The 18,963-nt window shown below is 46.2% G+C and overlaps 1 protein-coding gene and 1 long non-coding RNA gene across 3 annotated transcripts in view; one reads left to right on the top strand and one right to left on the bottom strand.

Moving 5' to 3' along the window:
- Window positions 1–4,836, top strand: part of PLEKHO2 (pleckstrin homology domain containing O2) — a 29,243-nt gene extending 24,407 nt beyond the window's left edge. For both annotated transcript variants that reach the window (XM_052807555.1, XM_052807554.1), the window contains one exon: window positions 84–4,836. In XM_052807555.1, the coding sequence (XP_052663515.1) occupies window positions 84–1,322 (1,239 nt within the window). In that variant the 3' untranslated portion in view covers window positions 1,323–4,836. The remainder of the gene's footprint in view (window positions 1–83) is intronic.
- Window positions 1–18,264, bottom strand: part of LOC128150862 (uncharacterized) — a 35,605-nt gene extending 17,341 nt beyond the window's left edge. The window contains exon 1 of the long non-coding RNA XR_008238213.1: window positions 18,197–18,264. This is a non-coding gene — a long non-coding RNA (uncharacterized LOC128150862). The remainder of the gene's footprint in view (window positions 1–18,196) is intronic.
- Between the last annotated feature and the right edge of the window lie 699 nt (window positions 18,265–18,963).

Below are 18,963 nucleotides of genomic sequence, written 5' to 3'. Positions count from 1 at the left end.
CACTTTACCTTGAAGTTAAAGGATGGAGCACAGGATTGATGATGGGATAGATGATAGTGAAAAAGTTCTCTATTGTATTTCAGGCTGCCAAGTCTACATCAGATGGTATCCTGCGACTAGATCTGGATATAGTAGACAACGGACCGCCAAACTTTGATTCCACTATCAGCGAAAGTGACAATGCACCACCTTGGAAAGAAACTCCAAAGCCACCTATGCCACCTACAAAACCCACTGGTGCAAAAGAAAACCAAGATGCAGAGAACAGCCTTCCTGAGCAGGAACATAAAAAACCTCTGTCTCCTCTGTTGCCTCCAGATAAGAAGCTTAAGGAAGGCATAGCATCAAAGGACAATGTAAATGCCAAGGAAGAGGACTCTGTAGGCCCAGAGGAGAATGTGGAAGGATCCCAAGCACCAAATGAGGAGAACAAAGAGAACCTCCTTGACGTCAGCAACAGGGGCATAGCAAAAGCTCCAATTCCTCCTCCTAAGAGCGTGCCAGACAAGCTAAAAGTAGCTTGGGACCAACCAGTCCCTGAGCCTGAAAACACAGAAGACTTGAAATCGTCAGGAGATAGTAGCAAAGACAACCTTGCTGAGATTGCCACTGCAGATGTTACAAAGCCCCCTGTTCCTCCTAAGGTCCTGTCAGAAAAAATGCTAGCCACAATGAACTCCAGACATGGTGACCTGGAAGCTGACGGCTGGGAAGACCTGGAGTCTGGCAGCTCCAAGCCCCCAGTGAACGGGATCGCAGCCGGTGAGGTAGTAGAGGTCACATCCCCAACAGTTGAAACTGAAGAAGGAAATGGGAGAACCTCTGCTGAGAAGGAAGAGCAAACTTCAGCAGAAGAGACAGAGACTTCCTTAGCTACAGAAACAGGCCATGAGAGTGTCAAAGGAACTATTGAGAAGCAAGGGTCTGTAGAAAGTGCTTCAGGTCTCAAACTTCGCAGTTCTTCTCTGGGAGACTTGCTGTCTGATTCCAAAAATACACAGAGAGCACCTCCAGGCCAAGGTTTCCTGAAGGATTCCTGTCAACACTTAGCTAAAATGGAGGAGAAAGTTGCTAATGAAAGGGAAAAGGCAGAAAAACTTCTGCAGAAGGTTTTACATCAAGGGTTGGAACAGGCCCAGGAGGGGAATGGACCCCCAGTGATGGCAGAGACATTACTGAATGAGGCAGTAGAACAACTTCGGCAAGCTACACAAGTTTTGCAAGAAATTAAAGGTCTTGGAGAACTGAAAAAAGAAGCAACACAGAAACAGAAAGAAAAGCAAAAGGATCTAGTGACTCTTTATAGGAGAAGTGCTCCCTGACATACTCTTCAAAGAGACTTCTTTCTCAAAATGAAAGCTAAACATTTGCCATTTATGATTTGTACCATTGCTAGGCCAGTGTTTAAAAGGTGGTGTTTTGCTGTGCAGACACCACGTTTATGGGACAGAATTGAGCTTTCAATTATAGCATCTTTCTCTCTTTCTTCTTGCTGTACATACCAGTCCAGTTCTAATCCTCTTAGCACAGCAGAAGGTTGTAGGACGTTGAATGGTTTCAAAAATGTGAATGCTCTTTAAGGACTCTGTCCAAAGTCCTTTCAATGGATCAGGCCTTAAAAATTACTGGTAATCAAACCAAGCCAGATTTTTGAGAGGAGCAGAATGGCTATTCTAGCAAAAGCCCCTGTCTGTCTGTATTTACAGACAAGCAGATACCAGATTACACTGGCACCTATCTGGTTTTCCCAGTTAAATCATTTAAGGATGAATGTAGTCAGTGTTTGTTCACTTGCTGGCAAGGTTTCCCAGACCACCTGGCCCAGTGACATCTAGGAATGTAAATAGAAATGGTTTAATCTTCTCCAAAGATACTCATAAAACCACATCCACAGTTAAAAAGTGACCTCACACAGAGGCAAACAAAACTGGCTAACTCCTGACTACAAGTAGTGTCCTCAGATGTGGAGCAGCTCCATGAAGGCACTCTTCTGAGTCTGGCTGTGCAGAGCTTTATGTGTGCTAAGCACTGCATGAGTGAATGCAAGTCTCAATGCATCATTGCCAGGCAAGTATTCATTGTTCCTGTTTCATTAATAAGGAAATTGAGGCAACAAGGTTACACTTGGCCTTTGAAAGAGTGTCTTCTAGCAGCACAACACGTTCATTATTGAGGACCATACCTGTCTGGTAACTCTGAATCCTCTCATCCTAGTTGGGAACAATTAGCCAGGCATTTGGAGAACTTGGGTCCAGGAGATCCCTAGGAGCTTCCTAGGAGAGCTGTCTTTAAGAATCTTTAGGGATGTGTGTTCCCTTAGCTGTAGGCTTGCTCCCTGTTGTCTTGGGATGTTAACTGACAGGAGCATGCACATCAGACAGCAGGTCTGGATGAGATCCCCCTTCCTTTTTAACAGGTCTCTACCTTCTGAGTCCTGGCTAGCCTGAGAGCCGTGGTTTGGCACAGACGTCTGTAATTGGAGTACATGGAGGGAAAGGCATTTTGCACGCACAACTTAGGGGCTGGTCCCAGTGGCTTAAGTATATTAAAATAAAAATGCATTGCTACAGAAGGGTGTGAGGAAGGCATTGCAGAAGTCTCTGGCACAATTCCCATAGCTTCCCTGCCCACCTGCTGAAAGCAACCACAGTTCCTGTGGTCTTTAGTGATTACAGCTGTGATAAAATCATGTCTTTGCACCGCTGCTGTATAGCCCTGTACCCAAGCTGGGTCCCCTCCCCTATTCTCTGTAGTTGCTCTGAGGAGAATCATATAACAGCCCACAGGGCTTCTCCTTTGCTTGAGCCAGACTCTGGAAGCACAGAAAAGGTCGATCTTCCCAGTCTGGCTTTAAGGAGTGACATGGTACCTAAGCTCTCTTCTCTCGTTTGCCAACACTGCCCTCTTAGCTCACCCATTTCTTTTTCTTCTGTTCTTTCTTTTATAATTTCCCAGATTCCACAAGGCTGTAATGGGCTGCAAACACCCCCCATGGCAGCAGCCCAGAAAAGCTTCATCTGAGCCTCTTCTTAGGCTAGGCAGTGGGCATTTCAGGTCTGAGCACAGAAATGTTGGCTTTGGGCTTCCAAATACCCTGTTTTTCACCACCCAGAGCCAGCAAGACAGGTAGTGACTAGAACTGATGCTTCTGCCTCTTTTGATTAAACCAGCCTTGGTTTCAGTGGTCTGTCCCCCTCTCAAGACAGCCATAGACATCGCATGGGAATTCACTCATTATTCTCTCACGTGGAAAGTTCTACACAGTCAAACACTCAGGGCTCAGGTGCCAAAAAGCTTTGCTTTGAGACAAAAAGTTTTCTATGTCCTAAGCCCACTCCCAGGCACACAGCCTGGAGCAAACTCTGGATCTGTGTCATTTGCTGCTGTAGATTCAATGTGAACCATGGGCCTTACTCACCTTCCCAGACATGCTTAGGACAAGGGCTAATAACACAGACAATACTCAGTGCCTATCTGCTATCTAAATGTATTTTTCTGCATGTGCACTTTTGTTTACCGAACACTGTGTAGTATGAATGTGAGCTGTCAGAACCTGGTGTGCACTGGAAGTTGAGGGACATCAGCTTCAGGGAGCAGGCAGGCTTTTGCAAGATGCAGTTCTGTAACAAGAGATAAATTAGATGGGGAAAAAAACAGTTCACACTAACAGGAATATACACAAACCAGGGCAAACTCTGGGTACAGGTTCATATCCCAAAGCTGAAGCCAGTCCTAAACTCCAGGATGGGCAAATCAAAGCCTGGAACTGAAAACCTAGGAGAATGGAAACAGCTCATGGGATAGCTCAGTCACCTAATGTATATACAAATGCTTTTGCTCTCACAGGTGTTTTCTTGTGGCAGTGTGTTCTGTGGATACCCATCTGGCAAAGCGCTAATGAAAATACCCAGACATCCCTATCTGTTACAGCCAAACCTACAGGATGTGCTTATATTTACTGTATATTTTTATATTATACTAAATATTCTAATGAATAAATGTCTGACATTTTACTGAATTCCCATCAGTAGGAATCTTAACAGATAACCCCCCCCCATATCTGTTAGGAAATGGGCAAGTTAAATCATTTTACAAGCAACAGCTAATTACTGTATTTGCTGTACTAACAGAACTTAGTAGATTTGTATTATGTCTTGTAAATACGTATAACTTAAGTAAGTGGAATGTCCGTAGCACCCAGTAACTCTACTGCTGAAAACGCTATGTTAGAGACTCTTTAGTTTTAACTTTTTTTTCTAATAGGGTTAGCAGTTCATCCTAAAATGTCTAGCTTGGCCGTAAGCCTGATTCACCTGGACTTTGCGGGGAACAACGCATCATGTTCCTTCTGCAGTTTTCCCACTTGTTCTTCTCATTCTGGTCATGAGCCAGGCTCTGCCTAGGGCTGGAAACTGCTTTCTGGGGTGTTTTTACATGCTCCTCTGAAAATGGCAGTGCTGGTCAGAGTCACGAGACAGGATCCTGGTCTGCTCTGACTTCATACAGCAACTCCCATCTTCAGTGTACATCCTGCCACCACGCACTTTTTTGTAAGTCTCCCTTTAAACTTTCATTTAAACTTACATCTAATTTCTGGTTGCACTAAGGCTGGTTTTTTGTGCCTGAAAACCCTCTGGGCATGGAGTGCTGGGGTGTGAGTCTGTGTTTTGGGCTGTGCCACCAGGTTACATGTCTGTGACAGGAAGGAAGTGTGTTTGCAAGCAAGCAAATGTGGATGACTATCTGAAAAGCAGCTGCTGCAGCCCATGGAAAGGCAGCATTTTGTCTCCTGCTTGTAAAGAGCTTTGAGATTTGGCAATAAAACCATCTTTTAAATAGCAGCTGTTTAAGAGCCATTTGTCCTAAACAGGAGCAAAGAAGAGCCACCAGGAGTGGCACATTGAGGCTTTGCTCTGGAGGCAGGCGTGCTGCACAGGCTGGGTTGAGCTAGATGCTGTGCTAACCACAAGCCTGGAGGAAGGAGAAGCACTGGGGGCTGTGGCTGGCACTGAGCTGGAGCTGTGCAGTTCCTGAGTCGCTCCTGAGTCATCCCGGCCTGCCAGCTTGGCTGCCCTGGCCAGAAAGCACGGCTGAGGCCAGGATCTGCTCCTGCTCCTTCTGGAAAGCAATGGGAAGCATCCTCATTGCTGGAGACCTCACCAAGTGCAGTCACCAGCAGTGCTGTCTGGGCTGCCCTTAACATCTTCATGTGGACTCTGGTGTCTACAAAATGTTGAACTCACTCTGATGAGCAACACCAGAGCCTCGTTCCTCTGTCCAGATGCCAGTAAGCTACAGGAAGATAAGCTGGTGTCACAGTGACTGTTTCCCTTCTGCAAAAACTGGGTAGAAACTGGTCAGTAGGTTCAAAAGTTACGAGGAAGCAGGGAAAAGAGTGCAAGTATACACGCCATCCTATTGCACAATCTTGGCTTCATTTGGGTAAAAAAATGTGCTTAGCAAACCCTCTAACCCCTTGCTGGGAAGGGGGCTGTTCCTCAAAGGAGTCTCCAAGACACGGGGTTGATTTCTACAGATACACTGTACAGTAAGGCACTCGCTTCCTCTCACACTAAGAAAACAGACATCACATTTTGGCCTTAAATTGATATTGGTAAGGAAGTGTATAGCACTACGTGAAACTTGATTTAAAAACACCCAAATGAAAACATACATAGTATTGGCATATGAACCATTTGCCTGACTGCTTTTAATTCAATGAATAGTTATGGGTTACTGGTTCAAGAGAGTGCGTAATTTGAAATAGATAATGCAGGTCCTAGGTTCCATCCAGTGATCCCACAGAACTCAAGAATTTGCAACTGAAAAAGAGCAGAAAGAGCTCTTCCAGTCCCAGAGTGCCAAAAGATTTACTACAGCATTGGCTAGTCTACTCGGATGACTAATTATTCTTGCTATTAAAAAATGTGTGTTTTATCTTAAGCATGAGTCATCAACAGTGAAGCTCTCCAAGATTTCCCCTTTCCAGCTTAAGAGTTAGAAAATTGCAGTCACAGAAGATATCCATCATCTTAGAGAATGGAGATCCCTGTTTTGTTATGCTATGCAAGTTCACATACTTTAGAAAGCAAGTGCTTAATTTATTCCAGGAAACTTAGTCACCGTGTTCTTCTTGTGCCTTACCTCACAGCTAAGCAACCCACAATATTCCTGTGACAACTGCCAATGTGATGTTAAAAGCATTAACGATTTCATTCTCAGCAGCAATCCTGCTGTCTGAGGTCAACGCGAGGTACTTTAAGCCATGTATTTTCCATCCCTTCCTGGGTATCCGAGACCCAGTCCCACCACCTTCACTTCAGAGAGCAGCTGGAGGCTTAGCCCTCGCATCTCGTGCAGTGCAGCGTTAGTCCCCTCTGCCTGAGCTAGCCCAGCTTGGCAGTTCAGAGGTTGTAAAACACATATGAGGAAATGGTGAAGAAATACTACCTTAGTGCAAAGATGATACATAAAGCACATGTATTCATACCTATAGAAAAAAAAAGAAAATGTGGAATATTGCAAAATGCCATTTGTAAGAAGTTATTACAGGAGGGATGGCCGTCAACAGCTTATCACATAGACTAGTTAAAGGGAAAAACACAAAGTTGGCTTAATTTGCAGCAAAAAAAGATTGAAGACTTCTATTTAGAAGTCTTCCAGGCCCAGGGTAGATGTATTCTAGAATGGGATCCACAGGGAGACCTCCATCACTGGGATTTCTTAAGAGCAGATATGCAGGGAAGGTGGGTATATCTCACCCTCTTCTGCATGGAAAGGTGGATGAAACTGTTGCCTGAGGTCCTTCCCAGCCATATGGTTTCTGTGGGACACTGGCAGAAGCCTCAGCAACCAGACTCAGGGGCTAATAAACCCCACAGGCTATTCAGGTCTTTAACCCTGTTTTCCCTCTCGCTGGGGAGCTGTGGGATGACAAACACAGTGCCCTAGAAATCCCCCGCAGACCCTGCTCACACCTCAGCCTGGCCTGCTCTCCCCAGCTTTCTTCTCTTCTCCTCTTCTGCTCCAGATTTCAGTTCTCATCTCTCCTGACTTTCCCATCTCATGCACCTTCTCTGCCAGAACAAGTGATTCCTAGAAAGCTCAGCGATGTGTTGATAGAAGCTGTCCATAAGTTTTAGTTGTGTCACTGCCAAGAAAACCTCCTTACTCCTCGCCCCTGTTGGATTTACGAGCCAGTTTCTACATCCCCATGGGGTATAAGTTTACGCTTTGGAACGTGGGAATTTTTCAAAGTCAGGAAATTAATTTTAAAATTATTTGCTCAAAATAAATGAATGAATGGAATCAAAATGCTGGGAACCCAAGCTAGAACTACCTCCATTTTTTTGACTAAAAACACTATCGGTGCTTCTTTTATAGCATCTTCCAGTATGAAGACCTGAAGGTGTTTTGTCCATGAATTAATTCCGCCTTGCAGTGCAGCCAGGAGAGACAGTGGAGCTTCTCACTCCGCAGAATGAAGGCGAAGGCAAAGGCACAGAGCATTGAAGAGCTGGGCTCCAAACCCATTCTCCTGCAGCAGATACTTTTCTTTTTAATTGGTGCAGTAGTGACATTTTGCAGCAAACATTAGATGACCTGAACATTAGATGACCAGATGAAATGCTCCTACAAACAGCAAACCAAAAAAAAAAAAGCCAATTCTAAGAAATTGTCCTTTGATGACTTTTCTAGCCCTTAGCAGGGATAGGAATGGACCTCCAAATCCTGCTTTCTTTGGGCAATATGACAGTTAAAGAACTATTAGTCCTAGCCCATAAATGGATAAGACATACTGTGCAAATACTACAGATAGCTGTTAAATCTACCATATTGTTCATTTAAAATAAGAAATAAGAACTTGAAGTATTTTGGAGATGTTCTGGGGGAAAAGACAAAGCTGTCTGGAACAGAGACTGTAAAGGGGGTGTACTGGAGAAGAGATCAGAGGTAGGAAGAGGGCAAGATGTGGGGAGGCAATGCTAAGTATTAGCTCCCATTCATGGGTAAGGATGTGATATATATGCAATGCAAACAGATCCAAACTCTCCTTCCCCTCAGAACTACACAGCAGGGTCATATCCAGAAATGAAGCTGGTTACTGGCTTTCCATTACCCGTTATTGAAACATTGAATTCCTTCTTGGTCTCTAAATAGTTTCAGATGCTCGGTGAAGTTTTTAACTATATTAATATTTTTCCCTCCCACCCCCAAAAATTCAAGTAGTTTTGAAGGAAAATTATTTTTTCCTTCCGGAGAAACCTACCTTGCACAGAAAGAAATGCTTCTTAAAGGAGAAATGCTAATCAGTTTTAGATGCAAGTTATCTAGCAAACCACCACACACTGGGATATTTATCACTGAAACTGATAAAACACTAGAAAATCTCCAAAAGTCCAACAGATATGCAAGCCAGTATGACTAACTGGGTGAGGATCTGTGCAAACAAAACTGCAAGTTCCTCTACTACTTCGTTCACAACAAGAAGTCAGTTTTGAAATACTGGCAAAATATTCCGCGTTTGTTTAGACCACATCACCATGACAGCAAAGCACTGCCCAGCTCTTCATGTATTGTACGTCTTTGCAAGAAACAGTGGTGAAGGGGAAATGAAGCTCAAAGAAAAAAACATGGCCAGATGTCACATGGGAGATCACAGGAAATACAGAATTGAACCTACGTTCTCTGGTGCCAGTCCCCAGCATGTGGATAACCTTTCTGTCCAAGCAACAGAGCCTCTGATCAGCTCTTTCTCTGGAGCAACACTGAATTTTCAACAGCATGGGTTGAATTTCCTGAGCAAGGCAAATAAATGCCACTTGTTTTCAACTGCCAAGAAGTAAGGAACTTCTGAAAGGTCATCGGTTCAAACAATAGTTATATATTCCAATGACAGGATTGCTCTCAGGTTAGCCACGCTTCTCCTTTTTTATCCAGGTGGGTTCAAAATCACCCACCTCCAAGGGTAGAATCAGGGCCTCACGGGAATTGCTGGTGAGAAAATTTCTGGCAAAACATTTTCAGGGCAAACCAGCAACCCAAAGCGTTAATAGAGGACTACAGATGTGGAAAAGTGTCCTGGTTTAAAAAAAATGTACAAAAAAAGCTTTGAAAAGTTGACATTTCAAAAGGGGACAGTTTTGCTCTGCAGCATGAAAACATAATTTCAACACTTAATTTACAATTTTTAAAAGTAGGAAATTACATATTTTCATGCAGCTTGTATGATTGCTTCCTGTCTGTTTAGAGAAGCTTTAAAATTTTTTAATTTTTTTTACTTGCTTTAGATAGGGGAAGAGAATTCAAACCCTTGGGAAGGCTGAGAAGATGGGAAAGCTCTTTCAGTCTGACCTAGGCAGACATAATAGGATTCCTGTGCATTTCACTCAAAATGGGGCACAGAGATCCAGCCTGGCTTCTCTGCTCCTCCAAGGAGCGTTGTTTCATTCTCAGATGATCCAGTCAGGCCACGGGCTGTGGTCCATTTGTTTTGGCTCAAGACAAGACTAGCTGCAGAGGTACAGGGTTGGTTTTTTAAATGAGTATGTCATTGCCCAGAGAGAAAACGCCATTTTCTCAGACAATAACAGTAAACTTACAGATGTCAAAAGAAGCAGTCCCTAGAACTTCTTTAAGGATTCTGGTCTCAGTCCTGTGACAAGTTTGCATTCAAGAGTGTCATGTTCTTCCGGTAAACAGCTCATTTGGAATTAAAGTATTTTCAGTGCTAAAAACAAGAGATGTGAATTTGGGGGCTTGCAGCCAAAGCCACCATTCCTATAGAATAGAAAGAGCACAGGCTGTTCTCTACAGCTCTGCATGCTCCTGCTCTGCTCCTTGTGACAGAAGGCAACCTCCGCAGCAGCCCCGTCCCGGTTAGACATCACCCCCGTGGACTGTGAGACACGTCAGCAGAATAGAAGGAATTTTTTGGCCTCCGAATCAGGACCCTTGGAGGACCCCTCCCATTCACCACAGTGAATAACAGCAAATTGAAATGCAGCCACTGCCTACCCCAGTTTTCTGGCATTTAGCAGACACTTGCATCAGCGAATTACCACCGGTCTTGTACTACCCAGAGCTCCCAAATACTGCAACAAACTTCTTTAGGGAAGAACATGGTGTCTACATACGATGCCATTAATACCATGGGAATAGCATCTGGGTTTGAAGATGTAATGTCCACGGGTTGGTTCTGCACAAATACACTGATGAGGGGAGCCAGCCCTTTGGGTTTTGACCCCAATTTCTAGATTCAGCAAACAACAGGGGCCAACAGAGTTTAATTTTCTTTTTTTTTCAGAGCAGCTAGGTGCCTGACAGAGTTACTGTGGCTGTAACTCTGCTGTGTTACAAGCCATCTCCAGCAAGAAGGCACTGGAGCAGGAGGTAATTGAGGGTTGGCTCCCGGAGGGAATTTTCCCTTAAAAGGATAACTACATTGTCATGATGAAACCAGCTTGCTTCCACTGCCCGCAGAGCTTTTTGCAAACACGGCTGCCAGAGCTGGGGGCGGTGGCGAGTATTAACAGCAGACAGCTAGAACAGCAGGGCAGTAGCTGCTCCTTAAATGCTACAACAGGAACTCCAGCCTCTCTCAGCCATGCTCTCCTGTGATGGGCAGCAGGACATGCAGGCAGCCCCAGAAGGTCGCTTCAGTGCCATGTAACAAGAGGCCAACTCCTACCATCTGCTCAAGGTAAACAGAAACCTAAGTAAGTGAGGGATTGCCACCAAAGAAACCAGCCTCACAAGAAGTGCTTGTGCTCAAAATGAGCAATATTTTCAGAGAGGGACAGGCAGGATGCCAGCTGAAAGCATATCAAAGCCATGCAGGAATTTTTCCAATTAAATATTTTTCCACCAGAAAATAACCGAAACCCCAGCTTTTCATCTGAGAGTCCCTGGAACAATTCTGATCAATGCTCGTTAGATGAGATCAAGGAGAATGACAAGAGAGCAGAAGCCTAGGGTGGCCTCTTGCCCAGCAGCAGGCTGCTGAGAAGGGAGAGCCAGGTTTGAGGCCAAGCCCCCCTCTGCAAGACTTAGACTGGTGATCTGAACCTCAGCTTCCCATAACGCAGAGGAAACTGCTTTAACTCTAACACAGCCCCTGCTCCAGGCCCAAGATACCTTCTTGTCCTCTGAACAGCCCACCCACCTGGAGCTCTGCACTGTGCTCTCCTGTGCAGTGCAGGAAGGGCTGCGCTGTGGTTTTTACATGGAATGAGGCTGAAATGGGAAAGGCTGGGTTTGGCCCAGTTGTAGTGAGTGGCAAGCACTGGTTCCCACCTCACAGCTAAAGCCTTCCTGTGCAGATTTTGGATGAGGTTTTCAAATCTGACTCATGCTCGTGCTGTCTCTAACACAGAATAACCCACCCATCGTGCTGCAAGAGAAGAAACCAGGACCCTGTGTTTCCCTGCACCCTGATGAGCAAACAAAATATGCGCGAGTGAGCAACAAACAGCCAGATCTCAAGTGAGCAGAGACTCCTGAGCTGGCAGCGCAACAAAGGCTTACACAAAGTAAACCACCATCCCTTCCTCTGAGGACTGGCAGCCTGTTACAGAAACCCAAGCAGCTATAGTCCTTATATTACAGTGGGGAGTCAAAGCATGGGACAGAAGCCTAGAGGGCTGGTGAGACAGATTTCTGGTCACCAGCAAGCCATCGTTGCTGGAAGCAGGATCTCCTAGCACTGAGCACCTTTAAGAGACAGACCACCAGCAACTCCGTCCAGACCACAGAGGTCAGCTCAGGAGCTGCAGTAACTGCAGCTGTTCCCAGCTCTGCCTGGTGGTTGCTCCATCTGGTCCCAGCCCGTTGCTACCCCTGTGAAGTGTCCGCTTGAAATAGTCCCATTTCAGGAACTCTACAAGCAGCCACGGAGATTCAGCACACTTCCTCTTAGCTTTAGGGGTAGAAAACTTCATTTTCTAATCAGTCTTTCTCTGTAGAGAGAAGTATTAAAAGCTTCAGCGGGATAAGTGCGTTAGTGCCGATAAACAGAAACTCATCCAGAGATTAACAGCAGAAAGCTGGAGAATTACAGGTGTCTACAGGCACAGACTGGTTGCCATTTGGCTTTCCCTTTCTATGAGTAACAGCATGAAAATGAGTCAGGCTCTATAGCTGAGTCACAGTGAGTGAATATAAACTTCCTCTTCGGATCGGGAGAACCTGGGCAGGTGGAGGAAGAGCTCTGTATATTCTGCCCTAGATAAACACAGCATGGTGCATCCATGGGGCTGTGCAAGTCCTGTTCCAGGGCCTGGGATCTGCAACCCTGTCCCAAAGGAAGACCCTGTGGTGGAAACATATGATAAACATACAACAACATCGGCCTTCTGTTTCCTGTGCTCTGTACAGATTATCTTTCTCTACAGATAACGCGGTCCTTCTCAAAGAGAAAGCTGGGGTTTGTGCTTTTTGAACACCACTGAGACCAGCTACAATGTGAATCAGCTCATTCTATGTCTGTTTTCAGACCACGTGCATCACCACATCTCAGCATCATCTGCTAGACACTAAAGCAATGTGATTACACATCTGCCCAGGATTGTTTGTTCCTTCATCCCTCCTTCTATGAGCACACTGCACGGAAGCCAGAAGCAGGACAGGCAAAGCGCTTTCTGCATTCACGTGTGCTCTCTCCACAAACAGAGCAAAGCTGACGCCCAGCTGAGCTCCCCCACCTCCTCTCCACTGATGTCATTATTTTCCATGTTGCTTGTTGTGCCCAGAAGTGAGGAAGCCCCTGGAATGCAGCAGCCCGTGTAGGAGCTGTTCCTGCACTGATCACCAGCAACTCTAGCAGCAGACTTTAAAGGGAAGCCTGGTGGGCTGCAATAAAATAAAATTCACCAGGCTGCGATTTGACATCAGCAGAGCTCCTTGTAAAGCACATGACTCCGGCTGCTGTCCCAGCCCCCTCCCCCTGTCTCCAATTCCAAGAGCATGAAATTACTCATTAGGCTTGGAACAAAACTCTTTCGGTGCACTTGCATGTGGCTGGAGGCAGAGACAGATGTTTCGGGCTCTGGAAGAAAATTGCTGAGAGAGAGAAATGAAACGCTTCCAAAGCTGCACTGCTGCCTCCTAAGTGTGCTTTCCTGCTCCTGTTGCACCCCATGGTTTACCGTGGGGTCAGAGAAGAAGGGAGCAATGACATCACAGCTTAGCAACCCTTTGCTTCCACTGTGATTTTATTAAATGCTCAAACACAAGATTTTTTGTTTCGCTTCAGGTTTTGCATTGAGTCCTACAGCATGGCATAAGAGCAGCTCCGGGCTGTGCCTCTGGCAGTAGGTTTCAGCACTTCAGGCTTATGGTTCTAAGATCCTACATTTCAGCTGCACTTTTTTGTCCTGAAAAAAGCAGGGAAGAGATTGCCTGTAGGAGCCAGACAGTCCTTAGAGGCCCAGGAAGCAGAGGATCCTCCCTCTTTTTACACATGCAGGAAAGAGAGCATAAAAACATTGCCTGCAGGCATGTCAGCAAGGGGATTAGGATTCAGTGTCCAATTATGGCTTGGTTTATAGGATGCAGCCATTCCCACCTCCCATAACCAAACACTTGCTCAGCTAACCATCACATTTGAACCAGGGAGAGTCAGGACCCCAGCTCCATCACACCATTTCTCTTCTCAAATTCAAGAAGGAAGATTTTCTGCCCTTTTGATCCTTCCCTGCTACACTTGCTTTCCTTCACATAGTAGATGTTTTAAGAGCATACTAGTCTTATATTCCTGGTTTTGAAAGACCAGCCTCCACTCTTCCAGTAAGGTGTACTGTTCAAAGCAAGGCCACAATGACCACTGTGACCTGATCTTCCCTGTGAGATAGAGGTTGTCACACCAGTAATCTCCCAGCTACTGGTCAAACCTGGGACTCATGCATTAAGAGAGTTTGAACACAATGGGCGCATACAGACCTCCTTCAGCAAAGCATCACAGAAATAATGAATTCCCCCCCCCCCCCCCCCCAGTATTCTTCTAAGATATAATTCAGGTACAAATGATACTTAGCAGGTATTTTTTTGCTTCTCATGTATTCCTGCAGGATAGATGTCAGCCCAGTTCTCCACAGCTGGAAGGAGAATATACTGAGTTGGAAGATATAGTGAACCTGTGTCAGTCAGCTCTATGCAAAGGTCAGGGATCAACAGGAGTGACATGATCATCAGGAACAACCCTGGTGACAGTGCTAATTGAGTGTAAGCTTCACTTTCAAAGCTACATAGAAGCTAAGCCCATTTATCTTTTCAAGGGATTTAAAGGTCTATCGGCTCTGGGAAGTGACAGTGACGGGAGAGGGAAGTTCAAAATCACCAGCTGAAACTTCCAGTTGCTGTTAACGTGGATTGAATGGTCTGTGTCAACTCCATGCAGCACCATCTTGCTGGGCAAGCCTTGCTCACCCACCCTCTCTGACATTTCCTGGCTTCCTTGAGACTTTTCCTGAAAAACAAACAACAAACAAACAAACAAACCCTTCAATTTCTCTAACATGTGGTTTCCTCCCAATTCCATAATACTGGATTATTCCTAAGCCTAAAACAGAGAACATCACTTTGTGATACAAGCTGCTTCCTGAACTAGCAGCAACAGCTCTGCAGAAATACCTCATTCTGCGTTGTCTGAAACACTACACAGGATGAGCAGAGTCTGGGAAGACAGGAAAAATGGAATTATAGGCTTGTGAAATGGACACTGACAAAAACCTGAAGTGTTGAGCTCACTCAGATGCCATCTGTGTTTAATCCAGTCATCAGACAGTCTCTGTTTAACTAAATAGTTGACTTCAGAATTGGGCCTGAATTATTATTGGCAAAGCTTCCAAGCTCCACAGGTCCCTCTAACAAGCTGTTCCTCTGTGGAAGCCTTGCAAGGAGATGAATACACCCTTTGAGGAAAGTGCTGGATCCCTTCTCAGGCTTCCAGAGTGGGTTTGTTGAGTCCTGTTAGGTGTCCAGGGTTTCTGAAAGCTTCATATGTTGACTGTTGGAAGCTACAGGGCTGATGTTTGTGTGCATTGCTGGGATGTTCCCAGAGGAGTTTTGGCTTGCATCATGTTACAGCAACAGAGTTATCAAAGAACACACCAAAAATAACCTAGTCTACAGGACAACTAAAAGCCTAGCCCAGACAAAAAATAAATAAGATGGAGCCACACATGATGCCATGTAGCCAGAGCTGTAACGTGTATTCCATTCTAATGGGACATATCTGAAAATGCAGTTTGCAAACCAGGCCACAGAGCTGGTATGGTTAATCCCTTTCATACCCACAGCAGGGACATAAAGCAGCACAAACATACAAGTCCTCACGGCATCAACGGCAGCCGTGTACCACAGTGCCCAAAGGATCTGGTTTAGGTGCTGCCACGCAGAGCCCATTGTTGCTATCTCAGCACAATGCGCTGTTTGACATCCAGTTATGTAAAAAGAGGCCATCAGCACTGAAAGAGGAACGTGGTCATCCCCTCTCCTATGCAATACTCAATTTCCTAACTGTGGCAGCATATGCCAGAAAAGACAATCCTCCAGGGCTGGAGGCTGTTCGCCAGCCAGGCTCCCCCACCATGGGCAGCTCCAGGGAAACAGCGGCTTGGCTTCCTGGACTACAGGCAGCTGCAGGCAGGAGGAGCCACCTTCCAGTTTTGCTTCCAAAGGAAGATTACAAATTAAGTCCAATTTGCTAAACCTTTAGGTAAGCAACTGTTTCTGCATAAACACATACTGGTTTGTGGGCTGTATTACATGGCTAGCTGCAAATCTGACTAACTTTAAAATCACAGTGTATACAACTGAACCAGAGAGCAGAGGCACATTTTAAAATGGCACGGATTTAAGCAGCCTGACTCGTGATTTCTGAATGAAGATTGAATCATTATCCTAAACTAACAGATAAAAATTGTGCATGCAAGGTAAGAGCACAAAATGCTCTGTCAAAAAGCTTCACTACTAAGTGAGAAAGAACACATAGCTGGCTTAGCTAAAATTATTCTTCAAGTGAAATAAAGTTGAAGACTTTACACCTTTCTGAAGATGGGGTCAATATGTGGAATATATTGCAAAAAGAGCTCAAATTACCACCTCCCCCTGTCATTCGTTATGGTACAACATTAGTGGAAAAATCCAAAAGCTCTTTTAGTTCTCTTAGCTAATAAATGGATCACCAGGCAAATGTTCAGTGTTGTTAATAAATTCTTGCAGCATTCTGCACTTAGTATCAGCAGAAAGTCTTTGTCCCTTCCACGTCTGAACACATACCTATTTAGTAAGGACAGAAGAAACTGCCTACGTTGCTTTTTTTCTGCCTGCTGGAAACACCCAATCCCACAAACAGATGTGAACTTTCAGGGCATCTGCGCTAGCTCTTTTCCGAGGTCAGCATTAAGCAGCAGAAGAGCTGTAGGTGATCAGTGCTAGCTGATTCAAACTCTGGAAGAGGTGCAGACAATGACATTAACAGTGGCAGGTTAAATCCAGTGGCTTTCCATCCAAGGATCTCTCACAGCTTAACAAAAGACTAGCAAGAGCCAGTGTGCAAGAGCAAGGCTGGGATGAACAGTACATCCCTACAAGCAGGGATTATTCTCTGCCCTATTCAGGGCTGTTTCCCCAGCCCCTGGGCACTAGGGTACCCAGTGGGAAAGGGCTCAGCCCTTCTCAGTCATTCCTGCTGGCGCCATTCCAATTTGTCTAAAGACACTTAAATATTCATCGAGAGAGAGCAAGACTCTGTCTCGCCGGGTGCACAGACTGCTCTCCAGGGAGACGGGACACCTGCCTTCTCCACTCCCTGCTCCATCAAATCATTAATTATTTAAAATAACAGGAAAGAGCAAGAAAAACTCTCCGCACCAGACATGCTCGCAGCCTGCTGTTTGTGGTACTCTCTGGGGTCTTGTGGTGACCAGGGTTTGCATCTCCCCTCTGCCAGAAGCAAGGATCAAACCTAGCTTTCCCCCTTCCTCGGGGAGGATGCTCTACCCGCTGAGCTATTGTACAAAAGAAGGGCTTCCCCTTTATCCAGACAGACCTTATGTTTGCTTTTCCTACCAGAGAGGGTGTCTTTTTTTAATTCAATTTGAATAAAAGGAAAACAAAACACAAATCCAAAGCTCTGAGACCCGCACCTAGCCACAGACCCCCACACAATCTGTGTTCGCTCAAGAGCTTAGGGTCTACCTCTGCATTTCAAAGCCGGGCAGGCCAAGCCCTGCTCGTGGTCCCTGCAGCGGGTCAGCGGCATTGGTGCAGCGCTTGGCTACAGAGACCCTTGGCAGTGGGCTTCAATGAGATGGAAACCACCGGCTCAGCCCTGCTGCAACCTGCCCTGAAGATAGCTCAGGTGTAGCTGTGCCCACAGCAGGACGTTTCTGAAGTAGCTGAGGGTCTCCACATCTCTGCATCCCCCCGGGACACTGCCTGCCTCCCCGCATCTCCCACCACAAGCGCACGCCCCACGCTCTCTCGCAGGAGCAGCACAGACCCGCATAAGGGTCCCCGGGACAGGGGGGTCCCCCCAAACTGGCCTGAGCCCAGGGAACAGCCCCAACTCCACCCTGGAGTTTCTTGCTTGCTCACTGCAGCAAATCGTGGCAGGTGAACAGCACTGGCACCCTCATGTGGTCGCCGGGACCAGTGTGTGCTCGCAGCCGAAACAAGCGGTACGGCGAGGCTGGAGGGCAAGGGGAGAGGCCTGCCGAGGAGGAGAGAGGGGCCCATGACAAGAACCATGTCTGATACAGGCCTGCAGGCCAGCATGGTACAGGGAGAGAATGCAAAGCTGATGCTGCAGGGACTAAGTCGGGAAATCAGAGGAGAGGGGCTGGAACAGTTCTTGCAAGGTCACCTCTCTATCCTGTGACCAGTAGCAAAGAATCCCCCCCCTTTCTGCAGTCAACTCCCCTTTGCTGTCTTGGCCACTGGGAAGCCATACACAGGAAAAATGAAAGTCCTGCCTACCATGATTTAAGCTTGTGCCTCCCAGTCCTGCCCATCCTGGGTTTGCAGAACAGGTTATTCTTTTCTCCTCGCACCACCTTCCTATGTATTTGAAGGCCAACAAACACCATTTACTCAATCAATCCAAGGCGTCACTCAATGTGTCACCTCATATCCGTGGCAAGACAAACACAGGAAAGGCTAGAAAATGTAAGGAGTACTCATGTGCCACACTTACCCTGACAAATCAGATATGGGGAGAGAGCTGTGGAGGCCAGACCCACGCCAGAGACCTTGCACAGGCTGAACTGAAATGGCTGCGGCAGGAAGAGTGGCCCCCATGTAGGAAAGATTTGCTGCCAGAAGAGCCACTACCTGGTCCTTTGTGAAAAGGCGGCAGCATCTTTCCAGCCTGGAGGCAGACAACACTGCCAGGACCAAGAACCCAGTTTTGTAAATTTTTTGGCTGTTTGGACCTTTTTTTTTCTGCCTACCTCAGACCTCTCTGAAACATATCTGATTCTCCTCCCAGCCTCAGCTCAGCCACTGCCTGGTTCCTTCCACCTCATGCTATCAAAATGGAAAAGGCAATAAAAGACAAAACCAGGCCCAGATGCTGAAACAGAATTAACTAAAACTCTAGGTGAAGAATGCTTTTAACCCCCTCCTGCACCTGCTGCTGTGCCCTGGCCGTGTGGTAGATGAGAGCACCTCATCCCCAGGAAATGCCCAACCCTGAGCCCTGCTTTCAGGAAAAAAACCCCAACAACCCACCCCATATTTCCCACAGAATAGAAATCCCCCTCCTCCCAAATCAGTTTGGAAAACAGAATTAAAGCACCGACAGCCTCCAAATAGCAGCACTTAGCCAAGCCATGCTGAGGTAAAGGGTGGCACAGGTAACAGCCGTGCGGCCCCCTGACTGAAATGGCGGTAGCTGGATTTCCCCCCTCAAGTCATCCCCAAACGGCCCGCAAACACCGTGTTTGTCCGAAAGAGGCTTTA

Source organism: Harpia harpyja, chromosome 14 (genome assembly GCF_026419915.1).
Source record: "Harpia harpyja isolate bHarHar1 chromosome 14, bHarHar1 primary haplotype, whole genome shotgun sequence".
Lineage (NCBI taxonomy): Eukaryota > Metazoa > Chordata > Aves > Accipitriformes > Accipitridae > Harpia > Harpia harpyja.
This window is presented reverse-complemented; position numbering and strand designations above follow the sequence as displayed.